This window comes from Akebia trifoliata, chromosome 3, assembly GCF_017979445.1.
Source record: "Akebia trifoliata isolate Shusen 1 chromosome 3, ASM1797944v1, whole genome shotgun sequence".
Taxonomy (NCBI): domain Eukaryota; kingdom Viridiplantae; phylum Streptophyta; class Magnoliopsida; order Ranunculales; family Lardizabalaceae; genus Akebia; species Akebia trifoliata.
Genome location: NC_141377.1, coordinates 47,859,968 through 47,880,684, shown reverse-complemented (window position 1 = coordinate 47,880,684; position 20,717 = coordinate 47,859,968). Strand labels below are relative to the sequence as shown.

The 20,717-nt window shown below is 34.6% G+C and overlaps 3 protein-coding genes across 3 annotated transcripts; 1 reads left to right on the top strand and 2 right to left on the bottom strand.

Annotated features, from left to right (window-relative positions):
* Positions 1-4,006: 4,006 nt before the first annotated feature.
* Positions 4,007-4,911, bottom strand: LOC147407519 (glycine-rich protein 2-like). Its single transcript, XM_086436145.1, has one exon. The coding sequence runs from the start codon at positions 4,793-4,795 to the stop codon at positions 4,268-4,270; it is 528 nt and encodes a 175-aa protein (XP_086292271.1). The 5' UTR covers positions 4,796-4,911; the 3' UTR covers positions 4,007-4,267.
* A 7,079-nt stretch (positions 4,912-11,990) lies between these two features.
* Positions 11,991-15,941, top strand: SKS18 (SKU5 similar 18). The gene is made up of 8 exons (XM_086432847.1): positions 11,991-12,448; positions 12,542-12,651; positions 12,748-13,018; positions 13,114-13,219; positions 14,405-14,756; positions 14,830-15,195; positions 15,286-15,364; positions 15,465-15,941. Exons 1-8 carry the CDS (start codon positions 12,287-12,289, stop codon positions 15,678-15,680), a joined length of 1,662 nt encoding a protein of 553 aa, XP_086288973.1. The 5' UTR covers positions 11,991-12,286; the 3' UTR covers positions 15,681-15,941.
* Positions 15,942-17,876: 1,935 nt separating this feature from the next.
* On the bottom strand, positions 17,877-19,153 carry LOC147407517 (uncharacterized). Its single transcript, XM_086436144.1, has one exon. The coding sequence runs from the start codon at positions 19,049-19,051 to the stop codon at positions 18,095-18,097; it is 957 nt and encodes a 318-aa protein (XP_086292270.1). The 5' UTR covers positions 19,052-19,153; the 3' UTR covers positions 17,877-18,094.
* Positions 19,154-20,717: the final 1,564 nt, after the last annotated feature.

The window sequence follows — 20,717 nt, the reverse complement described above, 5'->3', positions numbered from 1 at the left end:
AAGATTTGAGGATTGAATATAAAGGGATTTATTTATTTATTATTATTGTAGAAGTTGGAGATGGTTTTTTTAGTTTTTTGTGTGGAGGAAAATCAAGACCCTTAGTCAAGGTTGCAGACAAGGGCATTTCATGTATTTTACTTTAATCTCTCATGAAAGAACAAAGTCAAGGGCGTATCTCCAGTCTGGAAACAAGGACACATCTCTAATTTTCATGAAAAACATGTAGAGGTTCTTCAAAATTACAAAACTTTAAACAAATTGTGTGGTTATATAAAATTAAACATTAAAGTATAATTTTATAATAGGAGAGATGTTATCTACTCGGGAATATTCATCAAATAACAGTGTGGTATTATCAGATCCCTAATTTTTGTTTATAAAGTTGAGTGATCAGACAAGTAAAGAGATGAAGAATTATGACCAACATTGGTGATTGGACCTACCACATGCTGACTAGTTCCACAAAGAACTTGTGGTCCAATTGTAAATGCAGGGTGGTCAAAGAACACAGTTGTCAGTACTTGTTAGCCAATTTGTCTCAATTTCAGATGAAAATTGTTCTTGGTGGGGGGTAGGGGAGTCAAACAAGTTGCACAATAAAATTACTAGTTAATCCTCTGTCATAGCAAAAGCACCATGATTCCCCCTACAAAGGACTTGATCATCATAGTTCCCCAAAGGTAGGATGTGAGCAATCTTCTTTTTACAAATCCATAGGAACAAGTCACTCTAATAGCAGCTTAACAATCCAAATATGCTTCTTTTTTTTTTTTTTTTTGGAGGGGGGGAGGGGGGGAATTGTCAGGAAAACTAGGGAAGATGAAGTGAGGAGACTCACCAATCCAATGAATTGTATGAATTCTAGGTTGAATGTGAGGAGGTAGGCCAACTATGGGCAAGAATTGATGAGATGGTTGGACTATGGGTTATTATAGCAAATCATTATGAAGCCTAAAGATGAAGAGTAAACAACTAAACACCTAAAAACAGGCCCATGGGCCTGATGTCCTCATTAAATTATCAAGATAAACAAAGTCAACATAACAAGCATATAATTTTGAATTATGTAATCTCCCCCTCATTCCCAAGATCACAGCACACATAAACAGAAACACAAATATCATATAATAATCATAAAAAAGAAAGAAGGAAAAAAAAAAAAAAAAACATCTTCCAGTATCATTACCCAAACCTATTAATCCAAACAGGCAATTAAATATTACCAGAGATTAAGTAGAAAACAAGACTTCAAGTAATCGTTTAAAAAAAAAAAAGTCATTTAGACTCTAATAGATAAAAGATGTAAATTAGGGCAATCAATATGGTTGAACTACATCATATCAACACTTTGGCAAACTATATTGAATCTATTTGTTTGAAATTTCTCTATTGAAGATTTTGATCAAGACTACTCTTCTTGTCTTTTACTAATGTTTAATAAAATGGATTAGACCTTAAATAACATGAAAATCAAGACCAAAATATAAAACAAGTGATAAAAAATTACATCCACACACTAATTTGAATTTAAAATCACAGTTTGGACACAAAGGTTACAAAATCTGTTAGTGAAGACCTGAAGGTTGAAGATTATAGGGAATTAAAAATAAGGAGTTTTGGTTATAGGTTGAAAAGGAGGTTGTTTAGGTCATTTTCAATTAATCAATTAGAGGAGACAAAAGTCAAGGAGGCAGCAAGTTATGAACTTGACTGAAACAGGGCAAGTATAAGATCACAAACAGACGCATTGGTTTGTCAGCTTCCAAAAAGAAACCCTTACCTTAAATCATGCGGAGCAAAAAGAGAGAAACATATTAATAAATAGTAACAATAGCAAAATTTCTGAAAATATTAGGGATTTGAAACTAGAAATGATGAAACACACAATGGTGAACTGTAGACCATGCATATCAGACTTAACTAACATGCAAACATAAATATTGTTCTCATCTATTAAAGCTAATTCATCTTAAACCCAAGAAAACCTACACACACCTTCAGGTGTCCTTGAGAATTGAATTGAAAAACCCACATACGAAAATGAAGGTTAAAAAAAAATATTTATTGTAAAAGTTGAAGATGGTTTTTTTACTGGAAAATCAAGAACCTTTAGCAAAGGTTGATGAAAAGTACATTTCAATCACTTCTTGTTAGTCCCTCATGAAAGATCAAAGTCAAGGGGGTATGTCATCAGTTTGAAAACAAGGACATATCACTAATTTTCACCAACAAAATGAAGAGGTTCTTCAAAATTACCAAACTTTAAACAAATGGTGTGGTTACGTATTCAGGAATATCCATAAAATAATAGTGTGGTATTATCACAGCCCTGATTTATCCATAAAGTTGAGTGATCGGATAAGTAAGCAGATGAATAAGAACTGCAAAGAATTGGACCCACACAGACGACAAAAAGAGTTGGAAGATTATGACCAACATCGGACCTACAACACGGTGTCTAGTTCCACCAAGAACTTGTGGACCCATTGTACATATTCCAGGGTCAAAGATCATAGTTGTCAGTACTTTTAAGCCAATTTGTCTCAATTTCAAATGAAAACAGTTCTTGGTGGCGTGGGGGAGGAGTCAAACAAGTTGCACAATAAAATTACTATTTGATCCTCTGTCATAACAAAAGCACAAAGATCCCCCCCTACAAAGAACTTGATCATCATTAGTGAGCAATCATCCTTTATAAATTCATAGGAACAAGTCACTCTAATGCCTTAACCCACCAAATATGCTGGGGCCCATCTAAAGAGGCTCCCCAACAAAGACTTTACCTAACAATTGGCAGGAAAACTAGGGAAGATGAAATCAGGAGAATCCTCAATCCAATGGTTTGTATGAATTCTAGGCTACAGCTCAGGAGGTAGGCCAACTATGTGCAAGAATTGACTATGGGTTATTATAGCAAATGATTATAATAACTAAAGAAACAGGCTCATGGGTCTGATATCAACATCAGATTATCAATAAAACATGTAAAGAAATATACTTTTACTAAAGTGTTATAGATATCTATGGGTTTGATGGTAAGACTGGATTGTCAATGATGCTACAAGCATAGTCACCAAGTCGGGGTCGGAATAATTCAGCAAGTGAAAAAATTAAAAAAAAAAATTGGAAAAAATTGAAATAGTGTTAGAACAATATAATTTTTTCTACTAAGTGGTGTTATCATCAAATCTTATTTTAAACTATAAGAATAAATCATAAAAGAAAAAAATTAGGGCTATGTTCTAATTTTTGAGTTCAATTATAGTTTTAGAGAAGGTGATGTTTATTAAAACATTACTGTTTAATTTTGTATTAAATTGTTAAAACAACCTTTTGGGTTTAATAAATTCTAAAAAAAATCATGTAATGTTAAATTAACTATGAAAAAACCATCCAAGAATTGAGCGATTAAATCATGATGTTCATGATTAAATCGCGAAGTTCATATAAAACAAGATTTTTTAAAAACATTACAATTTAATCGACAACCTATAAAACCACGATTTAAATTTTAAACACTACTTTTTTGAAAAACTCAGCAGCTTTGGTGACTATGACTATAAAGAAACAAACAGTGTCTCGTGCACAATAAATGGGCAATTTTCTTCACTAGTATTGGACCCAGCTGAATTAAAAACACCTCTGACAAGCAGAGGCTTGTATGTCCTTTTCCTGACTTGGTCAAATTGCAGAGAGACGACTTCCTCTTAAAAAAACCTTAGAAAATCACAAACTTTTTAAAAAGAAGTACCTTCCTTACCCATCTTCCTAAACAAATTATTTTGGACTCCAAAAGGCAGTAAAGTAACATTATCAATAGTATTAAGTGGAATAACCAATTAAATAAAGCAATGCCAAGAAGAACATAGTCAACATGCATATAATTTTATGTAATCTCTCCCTCATTCCCAAGATCACACAACACAAAAACGTAAACATCATATAATAATAATAAGCAAAAAAAAAAAAAAAACATATTCCAAAATCATTACTAATGAAAATATAAAGAGAAAAAATCCAAACCCATTAATCCAACCATGCATACAAATATCATCAGAGAGTACCAATCTTAAACCCAGTCTAGACTTCAGTTTTTAATGTAAAGGACACACGAAAATTAAACCCTAATATAAAAATAAAGAAGCATCATATCCAAGAAAAAAGAAATTCACAAACCTACACGATCCCAAGAACAATAAGAACTACTGATGGATAGCTCAAAAACCAGAAAAACACTTTTACCCTTTCGAACGATCTTTTAAATTCAAGTATTGCTGTTAGGGCATTCTCTGGCGAAGTGTCCTTCCCCACCACAGCTGTAGCACCCACCATCACCGCCACGTCTACCTCCACCACCAAACCTTCCTCCACCGCCACCTGCTCCGCCACTTCCCTGAGTACAGTCCCTCGAAAAGTGACCTGACTCTCCACAAGTATAACAACCACCATCAGCACCGCCACCTCCATATCCACCACCGCCACCTCTTCCACCCCTACCACCAATACCACGGCCACCTCTTCCTCCGCCGCCGCCATAGTTGTCTCTTCCACCGCCCTGGACGAACGAACCATTTGGACCAGTCACATCAACAGCTTTCTTCCTCCCATCACCTCCAAACTCGATCTCAAACTCCACAGCTTCTCCTTCAGCGAGGCTTCGGAAACCTTCAGATTTAATCGAGGACTGATGGACGAACAGATCTTCGTTTCCATCATCTGCAGTGATGAATCCGAACCCCTTCTGAGTGTCGAACCACTTCACAACTCCGGTCGATCTGCTTCCCTCTGCCATCTCTATCAATTCTCAAGAGAAAACCGACCGATCTAGCTATGAAACTAAAACCCTAACCCTAATGAGAGAACCCTAAATTGCTCTCCTTCGTCTGATGTTTTCTCTCTTTAGTATCGAACAGTTTATAAACTTTATATGCATGAATCTCGGAAAGGAATCAATTGCCACATCAGCATAGAAAGAATACAGCCTTGTTTACGCTTTTGCTCTGTTGGAATTTCGAAATAATCCAACGGCTGATATTCGCTACGATACCAATGGATTGGATAGGGTTTCGAATATGTAGGGTCGGTGTTTGGTATAAGTACGTATCTCGATGAAAAGCATCATTGCTCTGTACACACATCATCCAGGTTAGCAATCGATGTCAACTTCAATGTCACTTTATCATTTTTCAAAAGAGTTTAGATCCCAAACGGTGTCCCGTTTCCATAGATAGAATTGTGTATACGTGGCATAATTTGATTAGGAAATAAACACTGCGGGAAAAGTTGATTAAAGAGCAAGGTTTTTTAAAGTCCAACTAAAATATGCCACGTAGACATCTAACCTATTTTTTTTAGGAACGAGAGACACCGTATTGGATCTGAGTCTTTCCAAGAAGAGTCATGCTGGGGTGACACAGGATTTACAGTGATTCTCACAAGTCTGACGTGGACATATATTCATAACTGTAGATGGTTTTTACTCGTATCGCGAGGAAACACATCTATGATTATGTGCACATCCTACGTCAGACTTGTGAGAATTGCAGTAAATACTTTTTGTCATTTCAGCATTTTCACTCGACCCATCAACATGACATTTGGGTGTTAGGGATTCCCAAGGCAAATCTAATATGTGTATCCCTAGCGACTGATTTATAGGAAATCTGCAATTTTTTACTTTAATCCTAACCATAGCTTTGAGAGCGGAAAATTCCTATTATACATAGGTCCCGTTTGCCAATCAGCTATATGGTCAAAGTGTTTTGTCTTATATGAATTAGAAATTTTATAAGAGGATGATTTTTTGTGAGGATAATAACTATGATGAGGAGATTAACCTCATCAAAAATCAGTCCATTACAAATTTTCTAATTCTATCAAAAGTGATTTATAAAAAAATGAATGACCCATAGTTCTTCAATTTGTAAACTTAGGTTAGAAATTTCAAGATGAACATATTTTTTGGTGACGATGATCTCTTCACCATAGATGTCATCCTCACAAAAATTAGGCACTCAGAAACTTTTAACCTATATTAGATAAAATATATTGGCCAAATAGCTTACGGCATGTGTCATCAACTTTTGTACATATATTTTCTTCTTGGAAACCTTCTCTACCTTTGCAGGACTCTCTATAATAACTTGGGCTCAAATAGAAATAACTTTCCCCTAATCAAAGGAATTTGTGGAGTACAAATAGCTCTGCATAACCCAAACTCAAAGGTCATTTGAAAAAAAATCTGAATTTATTAAGTGTTGAGGATGTCATCTGTTTACCTGTGTGAATTGTGATGAATTAATTCAAATTATATGTTGTAATTGCAGAATACTATTCGTTAGTAACTCCTAAAAATTAGTAAATTGACTATATTTCATTTTTCAATAATATTATATTTTGTTTGATTGTTTTAACTGTTAATTCATATCACACATACTAAAAAGATCATAAATGTAAAAAAATAATATGGTTTGAAAAACAATATCGATCTATATCAAATTCAAAAACAATTAACTTTAAGAAAATCTACTTCATTATCTAGTAACATGAAATGAAGAATTGAGAAATATATAAAAAATTAACGAAGTCCCACATAAATCCAAATCACAGGAACATAGAACAAACTTTCACTAAAACAGAATTATGTTATCATCAAGTGGAGTTAATTATCTAACATTTTCTTAAAAACTAAAAAGAAAAAGCATAAATAAATAAATACAGAGTTTCCATAAGAATGAGAGAAGATATAGCGAAAGACCTTTAAAGATGAAACAAATACGTACAAGAAAATTTAAAAAAGAAAAAAGAAAAATTGAACCTAAACAAATAGTGACAGACAATTTTTTACTCCTATAGACACAAGGGTAGTGCCATAGTGTCAAGTAAGACTTGTAGAACCTAAACCTTTGTCGTCTCCCAGAGTCAAGAAGAATTGAATCTAGGCAAATTTACCAAAAACATGCACCACATTTCGACTTTTTACCAAAACCATAAACTGTAGCCATTAATTTTGAAAATGATAATTTACCCTTTTTGGAATTAATATTTTTTATCAAAACGGTAAAAACAATAAAATGTAATTTTTTATTATTATTGAAAATAGCCTTTTTAATTTTTTTTACTAAAATTATGAAAAATCCTCTCCTCTTTCATATTTCTATTTAGTGTTGGGAAGATTAAAAAGAAGAGAAAGATTTAGTTGGATTTTAATTTATTTTTAAGGTTAAAATGGTAAACACATATGTAAAATAAAAAAGGGCATTTTCGGTAAAAAAAAATTTATATTTTACTGTTTTTAACCATTTTGATAAAAAATATTAATTCCAAAAATGGTAAAATTACTGTTTTCGGAATTAATTGCTACAGTTTAGTGTTTTGATAATTAATTATGAAAACTATACCGTTTTTGTAAATGTAAATTTCTCTTGAATCTAATCCTGGTGACTCGAGCACACCAGCCTTGAGCTTCATTTGGTAATTTGTGTAAAGGCAGAAACCACTCTACATTTCCTTTCTAACATCATAAAGAAATCTGGTTGCATCATATTCACTTGGAATAAAATGTTGTATTGCAGTACGAGTCAAATATGTAGCCTAAGAATAAAGATTCGTGTAAAATCATTAATAGGGGCAGGGAGAAACCCATTTTCAACACTTAATGGGCAAATTTGACACCCTAGATTCCAAGAAATTAACAGATCAATCTTCTCCTCTCAATGTCGCATGTACGGCTCTTCTCCACTCTCAAAATGGAACGAAGCTGGATTTTTTTTGGTCGATGGAGTTTAGCTCCAGGAGATAGAAAACGAGAACAAGCGAGGTAAGAAATATATCGTAGAAGGACATACTTGTCCACGTGTAAAATCATCGGTGCTAAGTGCATTCAACTTCATTTTGTCGCTGAAAATTAATTTCAATCAATTTTTCAGTCATTTCTGCTGAAAATTAGTTTGGCTCAAATTATACTATGAACATTACAAAATGTTATAAAACTCCGTTAAAAATATTTAAGTAGTCTTTTTTTTTTTTTTTTTTACAATTTTGATTAACTCATAGAATCCTAATCCCAAAAAGTAGAAAACTAGAGAGAGAGCTTTTATTGGCACCCCAATTTTTACTTATTCTCAATCATTCACTTATTTTCTTTATTTTTAATTGGGGTGTGATAAGTAAAAGTTGGGGATGTCAATAGCAACTCTCTAAAAATAAAAAGGAAAGAAAGTGGGATTATAAACGAGTCCTACTGGCCTTACTAATTTGATAAGATTTCAACTCTTACTAAGGGTCGTTAAGGTCACATTGTGTCATCTAAAAACATGATCTGATGCCATAGGGTTGCAGAGGATAAAACACTATAAACTCTGAAAAAATATTATTTTTCACCATTGAATTTTAATTTTAAATTTGAGAATTTCGTGAAAGTTTATAGTCGCACATTTTCAAAACCTTGGATCAAGCCAAAAAAAATAAAAATAAATCGGATATGAGTTTTTTTCATGAAATCTAGAAGGCCATGGTATTAGATTGCCAATGTGATGATCCATTTGCGTTCAAAGACCATTTAACAAGAGTTAAAATCTTACTAAGTTAACAAGGAAAGTTATGATGCTTAAATGGATCAGGACAAAGAGTTGGGTCACTGACAATGTTGGAAGATTTAGTGGTAAACACGCTTGATCCAGAACTCATGAAATTTTGATAAATTTATGTTTTATTAGGATAGAGAAAGAATAGATCCAATAGCAATTAGATAACCGTTCCAGATCTAGACCCCATCGGTTGGACCCATTACTTGAATCGGATTGGATCGGATTAATCCAATCCATTGTCAGCACTGATTCGATCGCACAATATAGTCAGGGCATTATTATTACAACACCATTATGATAGGAATAAACATCATAATTGATTTTATTATATGGTGTCATTTTACAATAAAATCATTTATGATGTTTATTCATAACAGAATGATGTGGTAATATCATAACCCTATAATTATAATAGTGCAACTTTGATCCGATTCAAACGAAGAACCTTATCGATATGTTTAGGTTGTTTTGTTCTGATTTAGAACAAGTTTCTGTTTAGTTTTGAGTGGTTTTGTATTTTCAATCAAAGGAATGCACAAACTTGAGATTAACAGTTAAATAAAAACACAAACTGTTTAGCAAAACGGGCCTATCACGCACACACATGTGAAGCTTATGATGTTTATTCATAACAAAATGATGTGGTAATATCATAACCCTATAATTATAATAGGGGGTCTATCACGCGCACCCACGTGAGGCTTAAATTCCAAAATTTGCATCCCCTCACCTGTGCGCGCATCGAATGCGCACACACACACACTAAGGTTTTCCGACGGATTGTGCCTTGGGCCCCCATGTGGGCGCGAGGCCCAATCTCTATCTCTCTCACACTCAAGCATTAAAGAGAGAGAGAACATAAATAAGTTGAGAACTTTCCTTGTATTTGCCTAATGTGAAACTAAAAAAAGAAGAATTATTTGTGCAACTTTCAAAATCAATAAAGTAAAGTAAAACAAAAAAGGAAAAAAGGAAAGAGTTCTTTTATATTTCACCCAAAAAGGAAAATACTATTTTTTTACAAGTAACACTCAAGAGGTCTTGAGTTCCAATCTTATCCTCAACATAATAAGAAATTAAAAAAACTATGAATTGTACAATACATCACAAATCATTTGGCAAATGTTTTACAATGAATGATTTACTATTGCTTGGTAACCATTGGAAAATCTCTTACTAATCTTTTTTTTTTTTGTTTTTTGTGATCGGCTGCTCTTTGCAATAAAAAAATTCATTGTAATTTACTGTCCTTTTTTGTATCTTAAATCATTTTCTTTAGAATTTAAGCGTCAATGCAAACTTTTTGCAATATGAATCATTTGCATTGTACAACCAAGTAGCAATAAAATTGATTTAAAAAGATGATTTGCAGCATACCAAGTAGGGCTTAAGTGCCTTTAACCATAAGATTCTATCTCCATGACTCCATCAATGTTCAAACATTAAGAATTAAATAGAGAATTTAGAAGTAAATGATGAATATTTTAAAAGAAACGAAGATGATAGATTTAGATGAGGTTCAAGAGCTTGAAGATGGTAGATTATTACCAGAAAAATCAATGTTTTTTTGGTTAGAGATTAGACGAGGGTGATTATGTCATTTTCAGCCCATCATCCATTGGGGACCACTGTCAAGGTCCATATAACAGTAGTTTGAAAACATGGGGGGTATCTCAAATATTCAGCAAAACCTTTCTAAAGTGGGTTCTTAATTTAAAATAGATTATCAATTTAAAATTCTTAAAATTATTTTTCATAATATTTATAAAAACAATTTAATCGTGCATAAATCTTAATTATTGTAATACAAGTGCTTTTGCACATGTTACCTAATAGTCCCTCTTAAAAATATAAATTATAAAGTTGATGTCTCAACATAGGCCTTATGTAAATTTGGATGCCCTTCAAAACTTGTGGACCATTAGAAATGTGGGGTCTCTTTCTAGAATCTAAAACGTGGGTCTCCAAAATCACATTGTAATGTTTCAAAAAGACCCATTTTTGGTGTGAATTAGTTGAATTTTCCTAAAAAAAAATTTCAAATTCTCTACCAGCTCCTAATTTTCAGATTACCCTAGGGTTATATATATATATATTCTACAAAAGTTGAAATCCAAAAAAAAAAAAGGACCAAATTTATACATTTAAATAAAATAAAATATTGGTTAGTAATTAGTGAAAAATTACCTTTAGGCCAATTATTTTTTAGTTTAAATCTGGATGGCCATGTTGGGGACACCATAGTGGACCTTTTGCTTGTAACTTATCTACAAGATACTAAATAATCTAATTGTGTACTAATTAAAGGAATGTATTTAGCCAAAATTAGATTCTAAACAAAATATGGTCAACCTCTCTCTATATTTTCTATTCCTTTTCGGTCTCTACTACAAACAAAATCTTTAGATCTTAATTAAATTTTCTAAGGCTTCTTTTCAAAAGTTCGATTTGTTTGAAAATTTTATTATTATTATTATTATCCAGTGACGAGTGAAGAATTATATGTTAGATTTTTTTCAACAAATAATGTTTGCCTATCCTATCTTATTGGGTACCTAAAGAGTACTTGATGGATAATGGGTTCATATAGGGTTAGGTTTGATTCCAAGGATTTCTTATTCAGAATTGAAATTGATAAAAATAAGAAACAATGTTTTATTTAAATTTTGATTCTATGTATATACGTGAAACCCATCAACAACCTTAGATCAAATCTTTCTTGAGTTATCTAATATCAAATGCACAATATGTGGATATTTGGGAGATAAAAAATAGTCCAAACCATCTACATGTGTGAGGGTTAGTCAGTTAGATTGGGTTCATATCCAATTGATACTAAATTGGTAATCATTTGTTAAGAAATTTAATAGATCTAAATCCAATCCAGATTAGTAATTTGAAAATAAGGCATGTGTTCGGATCAGATCAATTTCAGATTAATGATGAAAAGAAATGAATCTGAATCAATTCACATATTCATTAATCCGTAAGAATCACATACATCCTTAAAATTTTCGAATCAGTGTTGGAGTGGCATTGATTCGATATTGAACCGATTTGTTGCAAACGCCCAACATTAAGCACAAATGGTGGGGGTGCGGATAGCCCATCCCAAAATGTTATCATATCCAATCGCAAATTAATTCGTAAATCTACCTTTGCTTTAGCTTTCTTTTGACCAATCGTATACATACATAAAAGAGTCAAAAGTAGTGATAACTACCCTCTAAATCGAAAGCGTAGATTCCGATGTAGTACCTCTGCGAGCTACCTAGTTAAATCATCTCCCATGTTCTATCAAATAGTCCACGTAATCCAACGGCCCATAAGAATCCACTTTTAGTTTTCGTTGCTCTCCTGCAATGCGGGCGTCCAACATGGCGAAATCTGGCAGTATTGTAACCGTCAAGATCTCGTCCCGTAACACGCACTGTCGTCGTGAAGAACCTAATTTCCATTCGATTCCAGATAGAGATATCTTAGTAACAAAAAAGATTCTTCTTCATCTCTTTCTTTTCTTTCGCGACTCTTTAACTTTAAATAAATAAATAAACTTGTTGAATCTTTAAATAAAGTTTCTTTAATATTTTCTTATAATTAAGTGACCAAAAACCATACAAGTTCTATCTTCTATCAATTAGGGTTTCTGAATCACTTCTGGTTTTGTTTTAGTTTTACGAAGTTTGCATGATCAGATGGAAGAACCAATCAGTCGTTTCAGACTCATTGCATCATCATTTCTACTCTACAGTAGTACTTTCTTGCTATTTGGGTTGATTGATGCCGATAATCCCACTATCTTCTTTGATTGGACTGTTTCTTACTCTGAACGTGCTCCTCTTGGTGCACCAAAACAGGTTTTATATCATTAAACTCCAATCATCCCATTTTACAGTTTTTCTTTAAAATAAATCAAATCCCATAATTATCTGATTTTGTTGATTATTTAGGTGATTGTGATCAATGATCAATTTCCTGGCCCATTGTTAAATGTGACAACCAACGACATTGTTAATGTTAATGTCCACAACAACTTGTCTGAGCCCTTCCTCCTCACCTGGTATTAAGATCAAATTAATTTACATGAAAAATGATTTTGATTTATTTTATTTCATTTTTGGATTATGGGTATTAATTTTATTTTATTTGGATTTAGGAATGGAGTGCAACAGAGGAGGAATTCATGGCAGGATGGAGTGCAAGGGACTAACTGCCCGATACCACCAGGCCAAAACTGGACTTATAGTTTCCAAACTAAGGATCAAATTGGAAGTTTCTTCTACTTCCCATCGTTGATGCTTCAAAAGGCGGCCGGTGGGTACGGTGCCATTCGTATTAATAATCGGGTTGTAATTCCCATTCCCTTCGATGCTCCACTCGAAGAATTCGATATCTTGATTGGAGATTGGTACATTTCAGACTATCAGGTATGTTTGCTCGATAACGAATTTAATTATTAATCTGTATTACTTTACTAACATATAATGTAATTGAGATTGAGATAAAAGAAAATGTGGATCAGGACATGAGAACTTCCCTTGATCGCGGGATCCCTTTGCCATTAACACCGAATGGAATTTTGATCAATGGCCTTGGGCCCTACCAGGCCAATTTCAACTTTCAACCAGGTATTTCCTTTTTCTTTTTCTTTTTCTTAAAAAAAAAAAAATTATTGAGGCCTTTTTTTTTTTTTTAAAACTTTATAATAAAGAAGATTCTTGAATTTTTTTTTAGGCAGAATATGTCATATAAGATATTGGATATTGCAGATTTGATTTTGATTAGTTACATAAAAAATGTGCTTAAAAAGAACTCTGTAGATTTAAAAGGGAGGAAGAGGGTTATTTGGTCATTTACTTAAGGGGACTTTGATCATTAAATTAAGAGTCGTGCTGGGGTGACACAAAGGGAGACACAAGGGTGACAAAAACTTGTGGTGTCATGCATATTACCGCAGATGCTTTCCTCGAGATACGAGTAAAAAGCATCTAAGGTTATGTGCGTGCCATCACATCATTTTTGTCACCTTTGTGTCTCCGTTTGTGTCATTCCAGCATTTTCCTTAAATTAACTCTTTTTCCATTATTTCTTTCATTTCGTAGGGTTTCCACGTTGCATTTTACATAAGAAAACATTGAAAAGTAAATATTTTTTAGTCTTCAAAGGGAAAAAGTTAAGGGTTTTATTGTCATTGTATGATGTCATTTTTGTAAATATTATAAAATTTTCAAAAAATGGGATCGTCTATTAGAGTCAGGGCATCCTAAATCCTTCAGGATTGAGTTTGGTTACTCAGCATTCAGAATCAGCCTTGAAATTAATGAGGGTTTACTGAGGGCACCAAGTAATATGCAATTACCCAACCTGCTAAAACTGATTCTTTTAGTTTGATCCATTTGAAAATTGGATCGGATAGGGATACCCTTTCGTGCACACTTTCGCTTCATTGTGCAACCCGAAATCCAAACTACCTGACTTGGATCCATTTTTTAGCTGTGGATATAATACTACTATCCAACCTTACCTTACTCTTGACACCCCTAAAGTTTACCCCAATTTGAACAGGTTTCTTATAGTTATTTTTCTCTCGAGAGCCTAATCATGCTGTGCCAAAGCATGTCAGGTTGTTATGCCCTCCACCCCAAAACAGAACAGAACAAACTTCGGCACTTTGATCTCCCCCCCTATTTGGGATTCATTTCCATTCATAGAACAAGCATAAGGCATAAGTACAATCAGCATTTTTTACTTGTAGACATAAATAGTGTCATTTAAAGGCAACTTTTTTTTTTTTTTTTTGGTCTGATTAACAGGAGCTACATATCGACTAAGAATCTCGAATGTGGGTCTGAAAACATCTTTGAACTTCAGAATTCAGGACCATCTTATGCTGTTGGTGGAGACTGAAGGATCCTACACCCTTAAACAATACTACCGAACTCTAGACATCCACGTAGGCCAATCTTACTCTATTCTAGTCACTGCAAATCAGATGGCTGGCATGTCATATTACATGGTTGCGACCTCTCGATTTATTTCTCCCGAGCTCACAGGTGTTGCATATATACGTTGCTCTGGCTCTCAAGCAAATCCAATTGGTCCACTCCCACCAGGGCCCATACCATTCGATTACAAATACTCTATGGAGCAAGCCCGTTCGATAAGGTTTGTACAAAACTGGTTAAATCTTCACAAAAGAGGTACACATTGACACTGAAGTTGCATTGTGTTCCAATAGGTGGGACTTAGCGGTGGGAGCAGCTCGACCAAACCCACAAGGTTCGTTCCATTACGGTCTCATCAATATTACACGCACAATCGTCCTCCAGAATGACATAGCAATCATTGACAACCATCATCGGTACACGGTCAATGGCATCTCCTTTGTGAACCCAGATACGCCATTGAAGATAGCGGACTATTTCCAGCTCGACGATGTGTTTGTTCCCAATATCATCCCTGACACACCAGATGGCCGTTTCCCGTCATTGGGCACTTCGGTTCTTGATGTCAGATACCGAGATTTCATCCATATAGTGTTTCAGAACACCCGACCCACTATGCAAACTTGGCATATTGATGGATACAACTTCTTTGTTGTTGGGTGAGGCAAATTTAATATAAAATGGTATACTTCCTATATTTGTGGCCTGGAGACTAAGCAAACAAAATTTTATCAAATTGGATTTGGCAGGATGGATGTCGGGAAGTGGAACCAAAGCAAGCAATTAATGTATAATATGTTTGACGCTGTTTCTCGTTCTACTGTCCAGGTTGGTCTATGTGAAACATCTCTTCACCCATATTTGAAATTACCCTGACACTACGTCTTAAGACCTTTTCGAGTTTATTTCTCGTGGTAATTGTGAGCAGGTATATCCAAATTCATGGACAGCGATATTGATGGAATTGGATAACCATGGTATGTGGAATGTGAGGTCTCAGGACTCTGAAAGATGGTACCTTGGACAAGAGCTCTACTTGAGAGTGAAGGGCATTGGAGAGGACAATCCTTCGGCCATTCCCACAAGGGACGAGGCCCCTCTTCCTGCCAATATCATTAAATGCGGTAGGGCAGGTTCTATCTAGTAATCTATCTCACTTGTTTCCTTCTATCTCACAACTCTATTTCCTCGATTTCTATTTCTAAGTAGGGAGGAGTACAAGGTTCTCTATTGTTGGAGTCAATCAATGACTTCTACGATTTAAATTTTTTGTGTTAGGTTCAGTTAGAATGGAAAGGTATAACATGGATGGTGTTCCTAATTGTTCTTCTAGTTCTATTTTGTGCAACAGATTTAAAATTCTGATTTACTGAAAGAGATTTTGAACATTTTTTAATGGGGAATGCCAATATCATACAAGGATAAGATGTTACAACTTTCAAGACCTTATGTTTTTTATAAAAATCCTTCAAAAAAAAAAAAAAATCATTTTTGTCTTCTAATGATATAATACAATGACCAAAAAAACCTGCATGGGAATTATTTCCCATATTGCTTTAAATAGGATTGAAGGGAGGAATAAGATTTGTTCAACCAATCTCAAATTTTTGGGATAAAATTTTGATGATCATTATTAGAAAATTCTATGATTAATTAGGGTGATTTAGACATCCATCTAGTTTTTGGTGAATATTTTATATACCCCCATGTTTTCATACTGATGACATAGCCCTTGACCTTGGTATTCCAAGAGAGACTAATATATGACCAAAATGTCATCATCTTCAACCTCTAGCCAATAACCCTTGATTTTACTCTAAAAAAACTGTCATCTTCAAACTATTCTCTAGGGTAAATTCTTTTTAAACCCATTCGACCTTGTCTTCTGTCCATTATCTTCAACTTTGGCCGAAAACCCTTAAGGTTTTCTTCCCATAATTCCAAGTTTTCTGAAAATATTATCTTGTTCTTGAGGTCTGAAGGTTTCAAGAGATGGAGTAAAAAAAATTTTAGGTTAGAAGTTGAAGACAACTGAGTTTTGGGTAGAAAAATCAAGGGTTATGGCTGGAGGAGGTTGAATTTGAGGTCGTTCGTGTCATTTTCCATTTTCTCAGATAGAGGAATGGAGTCAAGGGGTACTTCATCAGTTTTAAAACATAGAGGTATCTCAATATTATCAAAACTTGGTGAGGTATGTCTTAGATATGATAGATACAAGAAAATAAATGAAAAACAAACATGTGAACCTCACCCTTCCAACTCATCAAACCTACCACATTGAAATTTACCCATAAAGTCAACAAGTCACAATTAAGTCATTGGTGCAAAAGGGCAATATCAAGCACATTAACATTAGAATTTTGGATAAGTTTTGATTAGATGGAGATGGGGACAATTTTTTTATTTTTTTATTTTAATGAATTTGTATGACCATCTTAATTATCAAGTTATCTTCTGTGCAACCAACCAATTCTTGTGTCCGCGACCACACCAAGCTGAGTTATCATGAATAGACAAGTCACCTAACGGTGGAATGAATGATCCTAACCATCAGATGCATTAATGGTTAATATTTGGCTTTAGATCATAGCGAATTAGGTCTCGAAATCCTAAGCAATAATGGATTGGAAATCCATTTTTGTTTCCACCATCATCATTATCATCATAAAATCCTTATTAGTGAATCTTGTTCCTCTGTTTAATTCTCTGTAGACCAATTGAGGGCTAACCATAAGAGTGAACAATAACTTTGTTAGAGATTGTCTGCTTCAAATCCCATATAAATCGAGTTGGAGCAATCTTTCTCTTTATTACTTAAGGTTGAAGATCCCTTAATTGAGTTGTGCTCGCTTTAGCTTATCATCTGAATCCTCTCAAATGTATCTTACTCAATTTATCATCGCTACCATTTGAGTCGAATGAACAAAGCGAACCCTATCGATGGGGACATCATGCCCAATTCCTTAACCTTAACCCTTAATCCTCAACTTTAATACTTTCTCTTACATTATACTGTTATGATAATCATATTGTAGTCCAAATCGCAAACCAGATTTCCTACCCCTCCACCTTCTTCTCTCCGTCCTGCATCACTTATTTAATCAATTTTATTAAAGTAATATCTTTTTTAATTCAAGTGTATTCATATTCACTCTCTCGACTTGGTCCTCATCTCGCTCTTTTTAAAATCTTTAGCTTACTTGAGACAATCTTTTTCAATGGACTTCTGCTTATAGTTCATCACTTATCAGAGCTACTCATATATTTTCACAAATAAGTTCATATAATTTTTTTCCCTCAACTTAAATATAACTACAAACTCATTGATAACCTCAAAACATACACACTCAAACAAATTTCACTCCTTTACACCATATGATGCATACAATATTACAAATTTCCAAACTAAAGAAGAAGAAAAAAATCTAAAATTTTAATTACAGGAACAATAATAGCAAAGAAGATTTTGAAAAGGGGGGGGGGGGGGGGGGGGAGAGGAATTATAGAGCAAGAAAAACACCAACAACAACAACTAGAATCACCATAATCCAAAAAATTTCAGGCCTTCTCTTCAATTCTCGCTTTTGTGAATCCAACACAAGCATCAACGAAATCGTCATCAATAAAATCTGTTGAATAGATCTGCAATCGATCCCCGCAACCCCTCGATAAGCATTGCACTATAAAAAGCCTTGCATATCCATGGATTCTCCGTGTCACCGGCCTCACACATACAATCGGGTTATCAGCCTGAGGTGTCGCCGTATTCTCTACTCTGTAAAAGAATTTCCTTTTGGACACTGGTGGCTGCTCACTTAAATGTTTCAGATTGCTTTCGAATTTTGTTGAAGGCAAGTCGGTATCGACCCAATTATCCTTCAAGTACCCGGCACTCCATAGTGGACCACCGGCATGAGGTTGAGGTGCTTTCCTCGGCTTCCATACACATATAATTCGCTTGGGGAGCAACTCAGCGATCGTCTTTCCAAAAACGTTGTCATCTTGGTGGATCAAGAATTCACCGAGTTGATCCACCAAGTACTTGTCGAATTCGGGTGGGTCTTCATGCCCGAATTCTGTTCTTATCTCTAGAATTATAATCTCTGATTGGGTTTCTGAGAGAAATTTCTTGATGTCATTGATGACAACGTCGATCCCATAGGTAACAAGGATACCGTGGCAGACCCGGCGATCTTCTCGGACCCGAATGTCTAAGACCCGAGCTCCCTTGGCTAGCTGATGATAGATCGACAAAGATTGGCACTGCGCGAAGGGGCGAGTGATGCCTCTGATGCCAATCTTATTGGTTGCTGAGTCATGGGTACCCGGCCAAACGATCTTATTAATGTGAATTCCTTGTGGGCCAAGACCCGACATCCAATTTTTTCGATCAGGAGGACAGTAGTCGGAGCACGGGAAGTCAGTACCACAATTTTGTTGAAGATCACATAGAGTTTTCTTCTCCGTTGACAGCGCCTTTCGTCGCTCCACCTGTTTAGAAACTTGGCTACCCATTGCTAATCTTGGAGAGAAGAAGAAAAAGAAGAAGGGTCTTCTTCTTCTTCTTTCCTGTTTTTTTTTCCTCTATTTGTTGTTGGTGTGAGATTGGGTTTATGGGTTTTCTCTTATATTGAAAAGAGTTAAATTTACAGTTCAATCGACAGAAGGAATTAGGTTTTTCTGTTTTAAACCTTTTGGTGTTTGGTGTATGCTGGAGTATCCTACAAAATAACTCCCGTCCTCTTTGCCAAACAAGTGTCATATAATTTGGGGCCAATCACTCATTTATTAACTGAGCTTTATTAGTAATTTCCAACCATCGAATTCCTACAATTTTGCAGAGGAATCCACTTTTAGGCCATTTCATATAATTCATGGAGATCACAAATCAAGCTGATTTTCAGTTTATAAGTCTAATAAGATGAACAGGCATTGAATTGGTTTATAAGTCTAACTAGATGAACCAGATTCAAATATGATTTTAAATCCATCCACCAACGAGACGGATTGACAAGTCATCTCAAATCACCATTTTCAAACGCAGTCCAATGTCTCATTGTTGAGCAAGACCACTTAACAAATCGGACGACTTGTCCGAGAGGACTCAGTCTCACTCATGGACGAGACGAGACGTCAAAACAAGTTTTAAAACCATGCATTCAAATCAAGGGTCGAAGGGCCCAAAATAATTTATGCAAACCAACTCCTGGGTGTACAGAATGTTTTGTACTATTTCATATTTGTTGTTTTCGTATCTGTATTTAGGTTGGTGGGCCGGCCACTTGTATTATTGGTGAGAATTTTAATCTGTTTGTCACTCTGTTTGGGACCCTTGTTTTTGGTCGTCCAAGGCAATCTCTATCTCTGGGTTGGTTGGTTTTCCTTTTTTTTCTATTATTTTTCTTTTCCCCCAAAAAGTCCGCTTAGTAGTTATCAGAATTCTTATCTGTCGATCTAACATTCTACATGTGGCCACGAATTGAAGCCACGCATTTAAAGTCTATGAGTGACATGGTTTTAAAATTCGATTTCACATCTTGTCTCATTTATGTCAGATATCGATTAGTCTCGGATGAGTTTTTCAATTCGTTTGACACGTATCGATTAAAATTTTGAAAAATAAACGTGAGGTTTTAAATCTGATTCGAAAAATTGATTTATCCGTCTCGTCCATGCCTAATACCAAGACAACTCGAGCAATACGTCTCGTCTTGGGTTCAAAATGGGTTTTCATCTACTAATTAATAGTTATTGGTAACTAATCTCGTTTGCTTGTAAAATAAAATTAAAAATCTGATAATCTCATATTCTAATTTTTTTTTTCCTCATTTCAACTATTGGTGGAGAGTGGAGATGTCTCACTTTGTACATGGCCGAATGATCCAAGGAGTGTCTAGATTTTTATTAGAAAAGTTTGGACTTTGTCAAAAATTTTAAGAATTTACTAAACCTTGGACCAATGCCATATGGTCGATCCAAGCTGTTTATTGCACCTCTTATGTCTATGTAAAAGGATGGATACTTCATTTATACATAAACTTGATAATAAGTGAAGTTTTCAAAATTTTAAAAACTGATAATTCTTATTTTTTAAGACATATTGGAGTAAGTTTGACTTAAACTAAATCCTGAGGATTAACAAAGTGTGGTAGGAGCGTTAAGTAACGTTGGCATAATGTTA

What these genes read in the sequence shown, in the direction of transcription:
- SKS18 (XM_086432847.1), top strand. Translation starts at nt 12,287, where the DNA reads ATGGAAGAACCAATCAGTCGTTTCAGACTCATTGCATCATCATTTCTA. An exon ending in GAGCCCTTCCTCCTCACCTG is followed by an intron (nt 12,652 to 12,747) that starts GTATTAAGATCA and finishes ATTTGGATTTAG; the next exon opens with GAATGGAGTGCAACAGAGGA. An exon ending in TTTCTCGTTCTACTGTCCAG is followed by an intron (nt 15,365 to 15,464) that starts GTTGGTCTATGT and finishes AATTGTGAGCAG; the next exon opens with GTATATCCAAATTCATGGAC.
- LOC147407517 (XM_086436144.1), bottom strand. Translation starts at nt 19,051, where the DNA reads ATGGGTAGCCAAGTTTCTAAACAGGTGGAGCGACGAAAGGCGCTGTCA.
- LOC147407519 (XM_086436145.1), bottom strand. Translation starts at nt 4,795, where the DNA reads ATGGCAGAGGGAAGCAGATCGACCGGAGTTGTGAAGTGGTTCGACACT.